Genomic DNA, 16,275 nt, shown 5'->3' with positions numbered 1-16,275 from the left:
ATAGTTTAATGTAATAATTTAAACTAGACTATTGCATAATACTTCTTTGTACCTCTTAGCGGTGAAGCCCCCTACTGGTCTGGTGGCGTTCAACATGAGTGGAAACCTGTCAGTCTGCTGGACCAGTCCACCTAATGATCCTTCCGATAGTTATTACACCACATCCCACCCGATTGATGATCCCACTTCCTCTTCATTGTGGGTAAACCAGTCCAGCTCTGGTGCACTCTGGGAGGAGGAATCCATTTGTGTTCACTTGGGCTCATTTACTCCTGGTCAGACATATGAAATAGGAGTCATCGCTTTGAGGGGAAATGACAGGAGTGAGAGGTCCAGTATCATACACACCACAGGTAAACTACAGCCCATGTGGATGTAAGTTTTTACCATCCAGGACACTTTCTTATGCCTTTTGTCTCTTATTTGTTTGTGTCTGTGTAGCTCCAATGCCTGTGCAGGTAGCAGTTCCTCTTTCAGTGGGCACAGACTATGCACAGCTGTACATTCAACCCCCAAGAGCTGGTCTGATTGATGGAGTGAAAGTGTGTGCATGTCCTGGAGTTTGTGACAGCATGTGTAAAGGATCATGTGAATACTTGTGTGATTGGCATTCCCTCCCCGCTGACACTCATATCATAACCATAACCAGCCTTAGTCCAGGATCAGAGTACCAGCTCAGCGTGTACAGCACCAGCAGAGAGCAGATGGGACCACCATACCACACCCGCCCCATCAGAACAAGTGAGTTATCTGATACTGAACTAATCCTACTTTCAAATGTATCACTTAATCAGGCATTTTTCATTTTTCATTCTTTTGTACAACAACTAAGAAATGCAGCCCAGACAATAAGAATCTGGGCGGTACATATTTCTGGTGTTTCATGCTCTGAGCATGATCACATTTAGTTTGAAATAGATGTTGACACAACATTAAACTCTCAGCTGTAATTTGAGTAAATTAGTTTCTGTATCAATAGAACTGTGTTTGAGATACATCTCATTTTTAGGGGTTTAAGCCCATTAGACTCTTGGCCTGCAGTGTCATTTAAAGTTTAGTTCATGTACAAGTAAAGGGATGACCATGCAAATAAAAAGTACAGTAAGGAGTCTGAAACAAAGCAGAGATCAGCGAGAAAACCATGGAGGATGACTTTTGAAAACAGAAACTCCAGGCTTCTCAGGAAAAAAAACAAAACACTGACTTAAAGAAACAGGAAAAGTGGTGGAATTAGGTTACATGGATTAATAAAAAAAGCTTGCCTTAATGGAAAAAAAATAAATGTGCAAAAAAATAAAACCATCACCTCATGAGCCAAACATAGCAGTTGTTCTGTTATGCTTTGGGTTTGTACAGTATAGCTGAGTAGAAAGGAGATCTGTATGGGAGCTCACAACAGCTAGTCTTTAAGAGGATCATCAGTCCTAAACATGCAGCCACTGCAAGCACAGGAGATGAAGAGACAGAACATCCTCGAGTCACAGAGTTAATCTCGAGCTCTCAATCCATTTGAGCTATATGTCACTTGCTAAACACCAGACTAAGGGCATGGACGCCCCAGAACATGTAAGAACTAAAGTTAGCTAAAGGTTACAGGAAAATAATCTCACTTTAAGATGTAAGCTAATTACTCTCTGCAAAGCATTTTCCTCAAAATGTCAAGTGAAATTTACTTTGGCTTAATGCGTATCTGTCATAAAAACTTTTGAATCCTTAAACTTTGGGTACTATATGTTAAAAGCATCTCATATATCTTACTGTTCTGTCTACACTGAATTCTCTAAACAAAGCTGAGTTTTTAGTGCCCTTTACTTTGTCTTTACTTTGTTGAAAGTGTAAAATATAAAAAGGGATGCATTGACTTGAAATCATGTTTTTCTCTATAAATATATGTACATATTATGTAAATATATATATATATAGATGTATAATATATACATACATTGTAACTTTCAGTTGAGACTGATTTCCAAATTCTTATGTATTTAGTTGTTTACTGCTTGAGTATCAATGAGAGCAATGAGATGTTGTTTTCACCATCCTTATTTGGCTTTGGCTTCAGTTAAAAGTAGTTTTCACATCATCATCTCATGCATATTTCAGCAATCAGATTTAAAATTTATTCCACCCTAATATTGGCACCACATCACTGCTTCTTACTTTTGAAGATTTGTAGTGATAAGATTTAGAAATGATAGAAGTCTGTGCTATTAGATCAGACTACTTTTTTGTGAGGCTGCAAGACTGATATTGTGTATATTATATATATATTGCATATACAGTATATTGTATGATAGATATTCTGTCTTGTTATAAACCATTAATCATTTTATGGCATCTAACTATCTTCATGGTGAACCACCACTGATGTGACTGAACACATTTTCTGTCTACTAAATTAAGTTAAAATAAGAGTCCAGGTTACAGAATTGATTTAAGCTTTTCCTCTTTTTAGAGAATTTAGTTTATCAAAATAACTTTTAATGTTACAAGTTTTAACTTTTAATTAACTTTTGAGTTTTCTAAAAAAAATGAAATGCAATACTTAAGCTATTATTTTTAGCAAAGGTAAAGTTTTCCAGGAAGTTTGAGGAATAATTACAGTGTTGGCTGTGATGTATGCTGTATGATTTTAGACCTGGCTCCTCCCAGCAGAGTGAGGGAGGGAGTGGTGACAGAGTCATCCATTGAGCTGCTTTGGGATCCAGCAAAAGGACAGGCTCACAGCTATGAGGTTGTCTGCCTCAACTGTGTCCACTCATTTAAGGTAGACAGCAACAAAAAACAAGATAAGCTACGCTCTTTTTTTCTCACCTATTTTGAAAACAGATCTGTTGAAGTTTGAATATTTGATGTTTCAAAGGATAAATGATTAAGTAAGAATTGTTTGTACCCACACAGATGGCCACTGAATAGCCTTCAGCAAGGCAACAATCAGTAGTTTCAGGCTTGCTATGGGGGCTTGTTTGCCTGCTTTAATGTATAACACATTAATTTGTGCACAAATGCAGTCCCCAACCCCCACTAATTAATGCTGTTGCTGAAAGAATTGTAATTGTAAACTTAGTTAAGCGTTTTGCTCATTTGATTTATGTGCTACAGGTGCAGAAGGTGTTCAGTCAGAGTGTTGTGTTTTCTAGTCTTACTCCGGGCTCCCTCTATCACTTTGCTGTAAGGACAGAAAAGGAGTCCTTCACTGACAGTTCGCCTGTCACAATCAATATCACTGCAGGTAAACCCACATACACACACTTTTTCGAGTACTTCTCTGTCTTTCATTCCTAACATGCATTGTTTTGTGATATGGCAGCTCCTGCCCCAGTGGAGGTCTCTCTTGTCAATAAAACCTCATCATCCATATGCATTAGTTGGACTACAGCCAGGGGACTGCTGAACACACTCATCCTGTCAATCAAAAATAGAACATCCATTCAGGAGCTGATCATTGCTAATCAGGAGCCCAGGTCAGTCTTACCTTTGTCAACCACAACACAAATTATTATTAGCATAGACTTAACATAAACTATCATAGCTTTTGCTGAAAAGCTCTGACTGCTGAAGCTATGTGTGTTCACAGATCATACAGTTTTGAAGGCCTTGCTCCTGGAAGTCCGTACACTGTTGAAGTCATTACCACCTGCGGGGAAAGACGAAGTAAACCTGCTACTTTAATCCTTCATACTAGTGAGTTAACATGTATGCAGGATGCTGCACCAAATATTGACTGAATTTTTTCCCTCATGTGCACATGTTTAAGAAAGAGACACAAAATCAATTTTGATTTCAAAAGGAGGACATAGATAGGCAGAGGCAAGCAGAAATGTAAATTCAACCTCAGAAATATTATCATCATCATTAAACGGAGAACAAAAAAATTAGATTTTTTTTTAATTATTATTCTTTAAGTAGCCTACATTTTTGATTTTTTAACTGGGAGACATTACATGTAAATATGTAAAAAACATAACCAACAAATATTAAAATTAAACATCCCAACTGATAACTTACATTGACAACATGATGGAAGTAGTCAGCTGGGAAATTATCATTAGGTGATAGTTTCCTAGAGTTTCCTAAAATGTTGTTTAAATTCTACATGAATACATACCTAATGAATATGCACTGATTTCCACCTATCCAAATGACAAGGTGTAGTAAAATGGAAACTCACATGTGTAAAATGGATGTTTTTGAAAGCACAACCACTGTGGGTTGGCACAAAAGTGGTTTTCCATGTAGTGTCTCTCTCTACATTACGGTAGAATAACAGAAATGCAGAACATTAATATTAAGAAATGTACTTTTATTTTATTCTTTTACTTGTCTTTACTACAATAATCACTCTTAATACTTCATTCAATTCTGTTCAGTTTGGATCTCAGTGCTTTTTCAGCTCCAGCATCTCCCCCTGCAGGTTCAAAGTGAACCAATGACCCAGTAACATATAATTTGGTGTCAATATGTGGTACCACATACTTATGAGTTCCTTGTCTCCAGGACCAGACATGCCACAAGAAGTTAATTTTTCAGAACAGGCAGTGACGTCCGTATTTGTCTCCTGGAGACCACCACCAGGACAGGTAGAAAAGTACAAGGTAAGATATATAAGCTGCTGTATCTGTTCAGGTTCACATAAACAGAAAAAGATAAAACAATACAATATATTATCAAGCAGTTATGTCTTCTAGACAGATGTGCATACTGGTATGTATCGATGGCATTTGCCTCGCAAATACATATGTCAAAACACTGTATAATAATAGGATGCCACTTACATCAGTTTCCGCATTAACCTGGTGGTTACTTAGCAACTGCTGCTGGCACACCATGGATTTGGTTACAACCTTTGAAAGATATATGACCCTCAGAGCTTAAGCCAGGAAGAATGACCAAGCACATTACAACCACTCACAGTTAAATTCAACAAGTTCAAAGTTATGGATTTTCAAAACATACAGAATATAGGATACACTAAACCAAAATGTTTTGTATAGTCTCTGTCTTTAATTAAAAAGTTTGAAGGCTTAGAATCATTGTGTTGTGTTTTGGCAGCTTCTTTTCGGCCTGCTGTCAGTAGACAGGAAGTCATGGACTGAGGTGCTTGTACAGAGCACAAGCTATGAGTTCAGGGATTTGATCCCAGGTTCAGACTATGGGGTCAGTATTCAGAGTGTGATGGGGTCAGACACCAGTCAGACAGCAAACAGAGATTTCAGCACAAGTAAGAGACTGAAACACACATAAACACTAAAACACATCGGCCGAAATGTTACTGCTTGTCATGCTTCCTCAAAATATCAAAATATGATTCCTTCGTAAAATAAGACAAGAAGAAAGAATTGGCGTAAACTGTGTTGTCTGTACTTTTAAAATTGTATGTATATCTTTCAGATCCAGCAGGATTGTGTGCTCTTCATTTAGAAAACAGAAACTCTTCATCTGTCACTGTGAGCTGGGACAGTGCACCTGGAGAGTTTGACTTCCACAGAATCACTGTGACCAATGCTTCAGTCACAAACACACTTATAATACCCAAAGAGGAGCGGGTTGCCGTGGTTACAGGTCTGCTGGACGGCTGCAGCTACAACGTGAGCACTGAGAGAGTGAGAGGATTGACAGCAGGAAATGCTGCCTTTCTGACTGTAACCACAGGTAGATGAGATTACAAGGGGGCTACACAGGTCAACAGCTCTTTTATCCCCACCTGCCCTCATCATGTCTTCATTAAATTACAGAAACTTTCCCCTTATCGCTAACTCTGTTTCTCCTTTTCCTTTTCTTTACGAGTGCCAACCCGTGTCCGAGGGGTGCGTGTGGTGAATGTATCTGCACGTTCATTTTCGCTATGCTGGAAGCAGGCAGTGGGCTGTGTGGATCATTACCAAGTGAGCCTGCAACCAAACCATGGAGAAGTTACATTTTATCCTGCTAATGACGGATACATCCAGGTACACAGATGTTTAGGACTTGGACAACAAGTACATTTTTGCCAGAATTCCATCAGTGCACTAATCTTAGAGCTGCCTGCCTCCATTTTATCTCAGTTTTAATACTAAATATACAAAGCGCACATTCTCAAACATACAGTAGCTCTCCTCCCATTCAAACAAGTCCCACCCAGCATCGGCTCTTCCTGGCTGCCAGGTGTCCGATACCCCCGAAACTGTAACCTTACACACACACACATGCACACACACACTAGTTGAGTAACAGATCTCATTATTTATTAAGTTGCCGTCATGAGCTCAACCCTGAATCATTCATTTGCTTAAGCAGCTCTCCCAAGAGAGGCATAGAGACAAGGGGAAGCGCGTTAGCCCTGTGCTAATGATAGGCTCCACTGCCCTAACTTGCAAACCACTAAAATTTTGGAATACCAACAGACCAAGATTGTTATCATCCAGTGCCTGGACGACTAACCCTGTAAACTTTTTTTATGCCATTAACTTCTAAATGTGGAGTCTCTCTCAAACTGCTCAGTGGATTACCTTTAGATAGCTGCTAACCTTTATGCAACAAAACTGGATGCAGATATATTGTTGCCACCTCTAACCTGCTGTAACTAAACTAAACATAACCCTGCCCAGCATGGCCTTCTTCTCAGTCATCCTGTTGCTCACATTCTGCCTTGGACAGGTGCACTCACAGGTAAGAACTACCTCTGCATATCTGGCACTTGATCACATATTGCTCATATACATCACATCAATGCACTAATCATTCAGGCTGTTCTTGTATAAAAGAGTGCACATGCAGCCAGATAACTCAAAAGAACATGCTGTTTATGTTGACTCTGGTAACTTAGGGTATCAGCATGCTGCCACCACACAACAAACAAATGGCCCCAACACAAAATCAACCTAAAAGACTGCAGTATATAATACATTCCACATCTGTCTCATAGACATAAAGATACAGACAAGTGCAACCACAAGCTGTCTTCTACTCATCTCCACCCACCATAATCTTTTTTACATGATGACTAAGTGTAGAGTGCAGAGTGGTTGTAATTCCTTAATTTATAACATAGCAAAATAAAGTAGCTGAGAGATATTTAGCTTTTTTGATTTATTTGACTGACAAATTTTACAAAACTTTGTGAAGAGTCTGTGTCTGTTGAATTTTTTTGGGCAGATTCAGACTTCTTTCTGATCACACTCTCAGAGTGCTCTTCTTGTTTCTTCCTGCTGCTATTTAACTTCTTCCTCCCTGGAGCTGTATCTGGCTTTATTTTCTATACTGAAACTATAACCTATGCCATTTTTCTAAGGTTTCCAAAAATAGTACATTTACTGAGGAGCCTGGCTAGTAGTTAACAGCTAAATTTCTTTCTATTGCAATAGATTTGAATGACAGGTTTGGTAATATCACTATAACGGATCTTGATTTATAAGGTGGCTATTAGCTCTCTTATTCTCAGTTTTGATAAAGTGGAAGTAAAAATGCTTTCAAAGGTTTTCAAATTTTATCCTACTGTAGGTGTACAGATTAATAGAGTTACTGGGTTTCAGAACTCTCCCGAAGTGTCTCTTTAATGTTCATCATTGCATTAAAGATATATAATATGTAGGGTACAATAATTTAAAGTATAAGATTAAATATAAACAATAAGATATTCTGTACATCAGTCAATAATAAACACAGACCAGTAGTTGTGACCCTGAGCTTAAATGAGAGTACTAGTTGTTGTGAAACTGAGTAAAATACATACAGGCAGTTTTCGACAAAGCATCATCTACCAGCTAAAGTTACCATATACTGTATCTTAGAATGCATGTCAGTGAACAGAAACATTTAAATAGATTTAAAAATAGAAACATCCAGCTTTTGGTACTACAACTGTGAATAGAAACTTTAAAAATTCAGCCAGAATTTTTTTGCACATTTTAAGCCTTTAAAAACATATAAGGATGACCTGTGGTAAATGGTACAACCAGGCCAGGAACGTCCCCCATCATTAGGAGGCCCTTACATTTCAATTGAAAGAGAGTGTACTAAAATTATGGGCCCTTTCTTTGCCGCTGATCCACTTCATCAGCAAGTGTCATGAGTCATGAATTCCCATTGTAATTTATGAGAAATCAAAGGAACAATAATCAGATACACCTGTCTCTGCTTTCACTTTGGTTGAGGAAAAACAGAGCCTAAACAAAGATGATGCTACGAATACTATGTCTTGAATTAAATGGTCAAACAATAGAAGTTTTATAAGTGGTATTACTGAATAAAATACCATTTAAAAGCCATCAAACATAAATACATTTGGAACACAACAGATGGTGTCGACAAAGAGGAGCGTCAGCTGTACGGTCTGCGCCTGTGTGTGTGTTGTGACCAAATGTGTTTTGTTGTTTCCACAGGTTGATGTGGTGAATGTCAGTCCAGGGACACAATACACAGTGACAGTCACAGCAGCCTCCTCTTCCAATATCAGCCCTGGGGTCAGCCGTATGATCAATACAAATGAGAGTGGTGAGAAGTTCACAAACACGTTTTTGTTTGTGTGGGGGTTTCAAGTACAGTCGGGCGCTCCCCTGCTCTGTGCCCTGCTGTTCCATTTAGTCACTATATATATACGATTCGCATACACACACACACACGAGGAAAACGACAGAGCAAAGTAGGAGAGTGGGTGTGTGTGTGCATGTGTGTGACTGTGTATACTTCCTTCACTCTTTAATTCCTTTTAGGTAACTTAAGCCTGGGCTTTTGAACCAGTGGATGAATGGGTCTGCAGTGAATGTCAGTGAAATGCCACTGCTGTGTGAAGCCTTATTCATCAGGATTCAGACTAAAACGCAGTCATGCAGGCCGTATACACACTACAAGATCCCACTCATGCACACTTTTGGAGGACCTGTCTACCAAAGGCAACAGTACTGTTCTTCAAATGAAACTTGTACTTGTAATGGTTCTTGTGAGTTTTGATAACGTAGGTATTAATCAGAAGATTTAAACCAAATCTTGCTTATTGAAGGTATTGTACTCAACAGACTGAAAAGATGGAGAAAATATGTTGAAGCCACTGAGACACCATTTGGCTTGGGTACTGGTGGTTAACTCACAACTGTTTGTTGAGCTGTACTGGATGATACCTTATCTTTGGTTGGTGGTGTTTACCACTCTCCATCACACATCACACTCAAACTTTTAGTTCCAGGTCCCCCTTTAGGCCTGGAGGGAGAAGCTGTTGGTTCTAATGGTATTCTGCTCTCCTGGACCATGCCACCTGATGCAAACAATATCGATGGATACGTCATCAGGTAGTTCTTTCTGCTGTACATGTTGAAATCTAACATTTCCAATGATGGAAATTAATGGATTAATACACATATTAACCACATACATTTGTAAACGTATGAGTGGATTGTAAGGTAACTTAACTTAACTTTGCTTAAACTTTGCTTAAACTTTAACTTATAAATAGCCAGAGTATGAATTTCTGCTTAAACAATTAAAGACAACTTTAAGGAGAAAATTCTAAGAAAATCCAAAGACTTGGGTTGATGTTGGATGCTAACATTAGTCAAACTATGGTCGTGTATAACCTCTACACTTTATTTTAGTTCTATGCTAGAGTCAGATGCTGTATAGTCAATGGTATCCACACTTCTGTGTATACTAGTTGCTCTGTAATGGCAAAGTGTCCAATGGTAGGAAAGACTTGCAAAAGAGGTTGCAAAATCTTTTTCATACACATAAATTGTATTATTCATACTTAAGCTATTATAACTATGATACTTTAGTTAACTGAATTATCAGCATAACCCTGCTATCAATGTGTTTGGATGTCAGATCTGTTGGAAGCCCACGCCTTTACAGACGAAACCCTAAAATGAGCATCAATATTTGTTACCACTGGCGGCAATGGCTATTATTAACAGAACTGGAGTTATGCAATAGGAGCAAAAGTATAGGTGTGAGAGTTTCCTTACTCGTGATTCGTGGAATAGAATGTGTGTATTTACAACTTCTACAAATTCTGCAGTCACAGATTCTCTGTAGTTTTGCAGCAATAATACCATCATACAGTCAAGTTGAGTTGTGTCCAGTCACTGTTTGGCTGTTAAGCACATTTACAAGTCTAGAAAAAAAAATATTGTTGTGTTAGTCTGACCAAATCAGACTTTTAAAATACATGCACAGTAAATATGTTGGTCCAGCTGAGATTGTACAAAACCAAGCTTCCGAAAACCAGATTAACACACTCGGGTGATGTGGTTGGAGATTTAATCATTGCTGTACGCATACACTGGACTAGGCTCAGATGGGCCCTGGTGCTCAGCACAGGGTCCAGAGTTGAATGTTTTTGCATCCTTTCGTAAAAACAGTAAAGTGTAAGTGCATGTTGATTGAGCCAAATGTCTTAAAAAGCTGCACTCACATATTTTTTTTATTTGATTTGTCAGATTAATCAGAAATGGTAATTGAGAAGGAGTCAGTTAGTATGACATGTGAACTTGTGGTTGCTTAAAGCATTTCCAGAGTGTCACTCTGCTCTATTAAAATCCTGACTTCATAACCACAGCCTCATCTGACAAAATCATCATTTAAGTAACTTAATGACAACTTTTGTGTTGTTAATTGGACTAGAAGTCAAATTGATTAGTAACTGTTGTAACTTCAAATAAACAATTTTATGTTTCTTAAAATGATAAGAAATAAGGGATGCTGTGTAATTATGAAATAAGGGTTCAAGCTAATTGTTCATTTTTTTCTAAACAAATTTCTTCTTGTAGTGTTGACACTTTCTACAAGAAAAAATCCCCACTGGAGATACAGTTCTTGACTAAAAGGATCCGATTAGATTTATTTTAGTACTCATCGCATACGGTTCTACAAAACAGTAAGCAAAAAATGCAGTAAGTTGATATGATGATCTTAGGTATTATTTCTATTTCGTAGGTATAAGGAGGTGTGTCCGTACCCCGATCCCTCTTTCACTCAGGTGACCAAATACCTGGACATACCAGAGACTCTCCTCACTGACTTCACCTCAGGTTCTACATACCAAATTGAGGTAAGATAAACAATTTAACATTTATGATCCAAAGTTTGATTGTTATTGAAGAACAGCTTATAGTGATTTTATTTTATGAGCTAACCCAAAAAATGGTTAAAACATATATACAAAACAAATACAATACAGTCTATGGAACTGTTTGATATGTGGGTAAATTAATCTTAATGGATTTACTCAATAGATTCACACCCAAGCACCAACAATTCATTGTGTGTTTCATTACAAACATTCCTGGAAACTGTCTTATCATGTGGATATGACAGTGATCCCACAGGACCGGGCTATTCTCTAGATCTGGCTGAATGCTGGTAATTGATCCTGACTGCATTATTGATTAAGTAAACAGATCTATGGATCAACACAGGCTCTTTCCACTGTCTGTTGTCACTAAGCTTGAATGTGATCATGCTTATTAGTTTTCGGAATCCATTAACCCACAATGACCTTCATACAAATGGGCTTTGATGGACTGGCACACTTGCTGATTATCCCTGTGCATTCTGCAGTCATCTGTGAGTGTGTGTTTATGCATGTGTGTTCATGGATCATATTACTGCATCCTCCCTGTGATTGTGTTGGCTCTCCAGTCCATGTACACAGCAGCACACAATTCTTTCTTACTGGATCACTGATAGACCACAAAGTTTTGTGATACTCCTGAGGGAAATCTTGGCAGAGGTTTATCATTTGCACCTATTTTTTAAACAGAAAGAGATGGACAATATATCACTCCTGTCCACACAAGCAAGTTCTGTGTTCTTAAAAAAAAGTGCAACAATCTCCCCACTTTTATCTTTTTTTCAAGTTAGTGTATTCTGGCAATGATTATACAGTGGCTGAGATTAGCATGTGAATGGGATATGGTAACTGCTATTGAATGGGGCATGAATTAATCATGAAGAAGCCTAACAACTGTCTCTTTCTCTTTAGGTAGCAGCTACTTCTCCAGCTGGAATTGGAGCATTCAGCAAACCTTTATACATAAAGACAGCTGAGTCAGGTGAGTAGCCGTGCACAAGCACACACCCCTGCAATCTGATCCAGACTTTCCAAATAAAATTGTAATAAAAGTGTAATAACTTAATTAATTACATTTCCTGCAGCCCCTGGCTTGGTGACCAATCTGACAGCTGTCCATAAGAACCACACTTTCGTTGAAGTTACCTGGTTCCTTCCACACCGCATTAACGGTCTCATCACAAAGTTTGCTGTCAAAGCGAAACACGCTCGGACAGGGCAGACTGTCCGCATGCTGGAGGTCAATGCGGAGGACATCCTGATTGGAGCGCTGCCTCACTGCAACGTACTGCATCATTCTGTCACTATCTCTGTCTTGGTTGTAATTGAAATGCTGTGTTTCTGTTAGGATAATTAATACTCATTAAAAGGTGGTCCTGTAAAGGTCTCCTCAATTTATGTACATTTGATTTTATGCGTCCAGGATGCAGCTGATATCCTATCACGTGCAACTCTCAGCCCCTTGGAGATAACAGCATCGTCCCCACCCATCACCCTCTCTGCTGTGCCCCCTGCAGCCTCTTGGAGTGTGCCCATATCAGTAGGAGTTGATCAGCTGCGACCTTACACCGCCTACCTATTTGAGGTGTCTGCCTTTACCTCGGATGGAGAGGGACAGATAGCCTCCACTATGGTTCGCATGCCGGAATCAGGTGTGGGGGACACAAAAGGAAAAAGCTTTTACATTCACGTGCAGTTTTTTTTGTTCTGTTTGTATATTCATAGGTTATCAACATTTATAGCATCTCTATACATATGTGTTTGTGCATGACAGCTCCAGAAGATCCGCCACAAAACCTATCTATACTGAATATGACATCCAGATCAATTTCTGTGTCTTGGAGTCCTCCTAGCATCACCACTGGAAGGTTCACTTACATGCTCTACCTTTATGGACCTACAGGTTATTGATATTTATACTATGGAACATGCCATAGCATTCTTCAGAACACATAATTCATACAATTGTTTATCTTTTTCTTTTTTCCAGGATTTTTGTATGAAAACAGCACTTGGGACACCCGCTTTGCTTTTGCTGGTTTAACACCCTACACAAGGTATAGAATTGCTGTTCGAGCAAAAGCTTCAGGAGAAGTGGGTCCAGCTGCAGAGGATGTCGTAATTACACCTGCTGAAGGTGAGCACATTAATAATGTAAAGTACTACTAGACCTATTTGCATTTTGACAAATCTCAAACAGTACTTTTAGGGCTAGTGTGAGACGTTTCTTCCAGTTAAAAGGGAGTTTTTTTCTTTCCACCATCGTCTGGTGCATGCTCAGGACAGGAGACTGGGTGAAACAGAAGTTTCAGTGCGATCAAGGCAACTTTTTTTTTAATTGGCTTTGTGGGAATTGGACTATTTTGGAGTTTATTGAACTGGAATTGACTGGATTATGATTGCATTACAATAAATGGGACTGTAATTGGCTTGAATTGGACTGTATCTTTGTGCCCAGAGATGACATTTGTTGTGATCTGGTGCGATACAAATAAAACTGAAGTGAATTTGATTTTAATAGGGCTATGTAAATCATCCTAAATTTGTGTTTTGAGTATGAGTGTTTTTGTGTGTAACTCTGTGTGGCTCTGTTTGTGTGACTAGCACCCAGTGCAGTGCGAAACCTTACGGCCATAGCTGAGGATTCGGTTTCAATTCGTGTGAGCTGGAGAAGCCCAGCCCAGCCCAACGGTCCCATAATCCAGTACAGACTGCAGGTCCTGGTGGATGACACCCTGCTGCAGGACATCTCTCTCATTGCAGAGGTAAGGCCGATGTTACTGACTTCACAGCTTTATATAACCAACATGATTACTGGTGTCACAGGTCAGTACTGTTACAAATTCTCTCAGTCTTGCTGGGTTGAACTGAACTGTACAGACGTATCAAGGATAAATGGTCCTGTTTACTTGATTTGTTTGTAAATTCTGAATAAATAAAGCCTAAAACTCTGATAGACACCTGCACAATCCTGTCAAAAAGTATGGGGAGCTGTCAAAATAATGGAAAGCTCTGTCATTATACTTTTCAGCATGATTTGATTACAAAAACAACTATAGCCTCAAGGATCAACACATTTCAACAATATTAGACATTTTTCAACTGTGAAACACTTTAAAAAGTCTGCAGTTTGACCAACGGGAACAATGAGTTGCATATGACTACATTATGCAGGTGCTATATCCACTTATACTGTATATCCACCTTTACGTGCTCACTGGTAAACAAATTTATGCTACTGGGATTTCTGTTATTGGGATATTTTTTTTAAAATGTCACCATCTGCAACCCATGAGCCCTGTTTGCCGTCTTCTGTCAAGACAGTACTGATTGTAATACTTGTCCTTTACTTGAGTACTTTCTTTTCATGCACGCCTTGAGATTTAACTTTGTAGTCCACTATATTTGTTTCACAATCAAAGTTACCTTTAAGAGGTATTTTTATACACGTTGGATAATGTAACAATCTTTTCTAATGACATGTAGAATTAAAGCTTTTAACATCTTACAATAAGAAGGGTAGTCAAGGTTACATTTTACATTTTTATGTGTTAAATGCTCCACTTGATTGTGACTGATTCCCACAAATGCTCACAAGATTGAATATTTGATCTAACTCCCAAGATTATAGAGTCAATGAAAAAACTAAAAATAAATTGGTGTATCAGACCTTTATCATTTTTTTCTTCTTTCCTCCCCTATTTGTCATCTTAAGACTTGTTAGATTTATGAAATGTATGAAAGAGTATGAAATGTGACATAAAAGTGATATAACACTGTACACCTAGATTAACCACTACAACATTATCATGCTTCTTACGCAGTGATGCATCAGTATAAATAATCATAATGTTTTTGCATTTATAATGCATTTATGTATTTTTACTTCTGTAGGATTTTTCATACTGAACTTTTAACTGTATTGGAATACTTTTGGATCTCTATACTGATGCTTTTGCTATAGCAGATCATCTGAGCACTTCTTCCACCAACTCTAGCTACTGCTGTCCTCTCAGTTTTTTAGAACAGATTAGGCAAAATAATTGAGAAACAGTGCCATTCTTTCTTTCCTCAGAACGCAACTGGTTTATATGAGGATAAAACACTTCCTCCTGACAGTCCCGAGAGGCGTAAGAGAACTGCTGAACTCAGTCTGATCACATCTCCTCCGGCTTTCACAGCAATCGTTGCAGACCGCACACAGCCTGCTGGCATGATTGCTTCCAGCTTCACACGCTCTGGACGTAGCGTCACAGATCATATTGTGAATACTGACACTCAACCAACCATTGACCCTATGCCCACTGATAGGCCCAGCCCTGATTATAACTCACAATCTTATAGCAACACGCAAACTTCTGACAATGCAGTCTCTAGGACTTCTGCTTTTTCTGTTACCTCTATGCCACATGGTACACTTCCACCATGGCTGACAGACCAGTCTCATACAGAGGAGGTGACCTCAGACACTTCAACTATTGCACTGACAGCCCAGCTACACTTGTCCACGCATGATGCTTCAGTTACAGGACGCTTCTCAACACGCAGTGCAGCAGTGTCAGGAACTACAGGTGGGACAGCACTAACTGTAAACACTGCTTCTTCTGGCTTTGCTTTCCTTTCACAAGGATTGTCAATAAAAAAGAAAAAAAACAGGTGCTTGTAAATTCTGTGTGTGCATATGTCTGTATGAATGCCTCAGGTGTAACAGTGAGGGAGGAGGTAGTGGACGTTTTATCTGAGGAGTTGTCTTACTTGGTGTCAGATCTGAGTCCTTTCACCGAGTACAAGTTCAGGGTCACTGCTTCCACCACTGTGGGAGAGGGCCCTGCTACAGATATTACTGAGAAGACCAGTGAGCAAGGTGAGCAAGGTCATGTTATACTTACAGTTGCTTTGTAACTAAACTCAGAAAGAAATGTATAAAAAGTCTCTCCTTGTTAGCAGTAATATCTTGTTCTGTTGTTTTCTAGTCCCCAGCTCTGTGCTTGATGTGTCTTATCAAAACATCAGCTCTACCTCTATACTAGTGAGCTGGGTCCCACCACTCAATCCCAATGGACGGATCACTCATTACACTGTTTATGGTCTTAAACTACAAAGTAATCAAGCCCTGAAGTGGGTCACTAACACAATCAGCATATTGATATCAGGTAGAGTTTATTCTGAGTACAAAAATATACAACCCAGTTTACATTTTCTTATGCAATTACAAAATTAAATGGAAAAGTCTC

The 16,275-nt window shown here is 38.8% G+C and overlaps 1 protein-coding gene across 2 annotated transcripts in view; it reads left to right on the top strand.

The window, feature by feature from the left end:
• Nucleotides 1-16,275, top strand: part of ptprq (protein tyrosine phosphatase receptor type Q) — a 42,909-nt gene that overhangs the window by 4,547 nt on the left and 22,087 nt on the right. For both annotated transcript variants that reach the window (XM_072385772.1, XM_072385771.1), the window contains exons 9-30: nucleotides 60-353; nucleotides 442-741; nucleotides 2,637-2,767; nucleotides 3,103-3,232; nucleotides 3,311-3,464; nucleotides 3,578-3,684; nucleotides 4,498-4,595; nucleotides 5,053-5,221; nucleotides 5,392-5,652; nucleotides 5,788-5,948; nucleotides 8,361-8,472; nucleotides 9,155-9,263; nucleotides 10,906-11,020; nucleotides 11,954-12,023; nucleotides 12,127-12,326; nucleotides 12,465-12,693; nucleotides 12,816-12,944; nucleotides 13,032-13,178; nucleotides 13,646-13,806; nucleotides 15,117-15,612; nucleotides 15,744-15,905; nucleotides 16,015-16,194. In XM_072385772.1, the coding sequence (XP_072241873.1) occupies nucleotides 60-353; nucleotides 442-741; nucleotides 2,637-2,767; nucleotides 3,103-3,232; nucleotides 3,311-3,464; nucleotides 3,578-3,684; nucleotides 4,498-4,595; nucleotides 5,053-5,221; nucleotides 5,392-5,652; nucleotides 5,788-5,948; nucleotides 8,361-8,472; nucleotides 9,155-9,263; nucleotides 10,906-11,020; nucleotides 11,954-12,023; nucleotides 12,127-12,326; nucleotides 12,465-12,693; nucleotides 12,816-12,944; nucleotides 13,032-13,178; nucleotides 13,646-13,806; nucleotides 15,117-15,612; nucleotides 15,744-15,905; nucleotides 16,015-16,194 (3,915 nt within the window). The remainder of the gene's footprint in view (nucleotides 1-59; nucleotides 354-441; nucleotides 742-2,636; nucleotides 2,768-3,102; nucleotides 3,233-3,310; nucleotides 3,465-3,577; nucleotides 3,685-4,497; nucleotides 4,596-5,052; nucleotides 5,222-5,391; nucleotides 5,653-5,787; nucleotides 5,949-8,360; nucleotides 8,473-9,154; nucleotides 9,264-10,905; nucleotides 11,021-11,953; nucleotides 12,024-12,126; nucleotides 12,327-12,464; nucleotides 12,694-12,815; nucleotides 12,945-13,031; nucleotides 13,179-13,645; nucleotides 13,807-15,116; nucleotides 15,613-15,743; nucleotides 15,906-16,014; nucleotides 16,195-16,275) is intronic.

Source organism: Leuresthes tenuis, unplaced genomic scaffold, assembly GCF_036924035.1.
Source record: "Leuresthes tenuis unplaced genomic scaffold, fLeuTen1.0.hap1 SCAF_5, whole genome shotgun sequence".
Lineage (NCBI taxonomy): Eukaryota > Metazoa > Chordata > Actinopteri > Atheriniformes > Atherinopsidae > Leuresthes > Leuresthes tenuis.
This window is presented reverse-complemented; position numbering and strand designations above follow the sequence as displayed.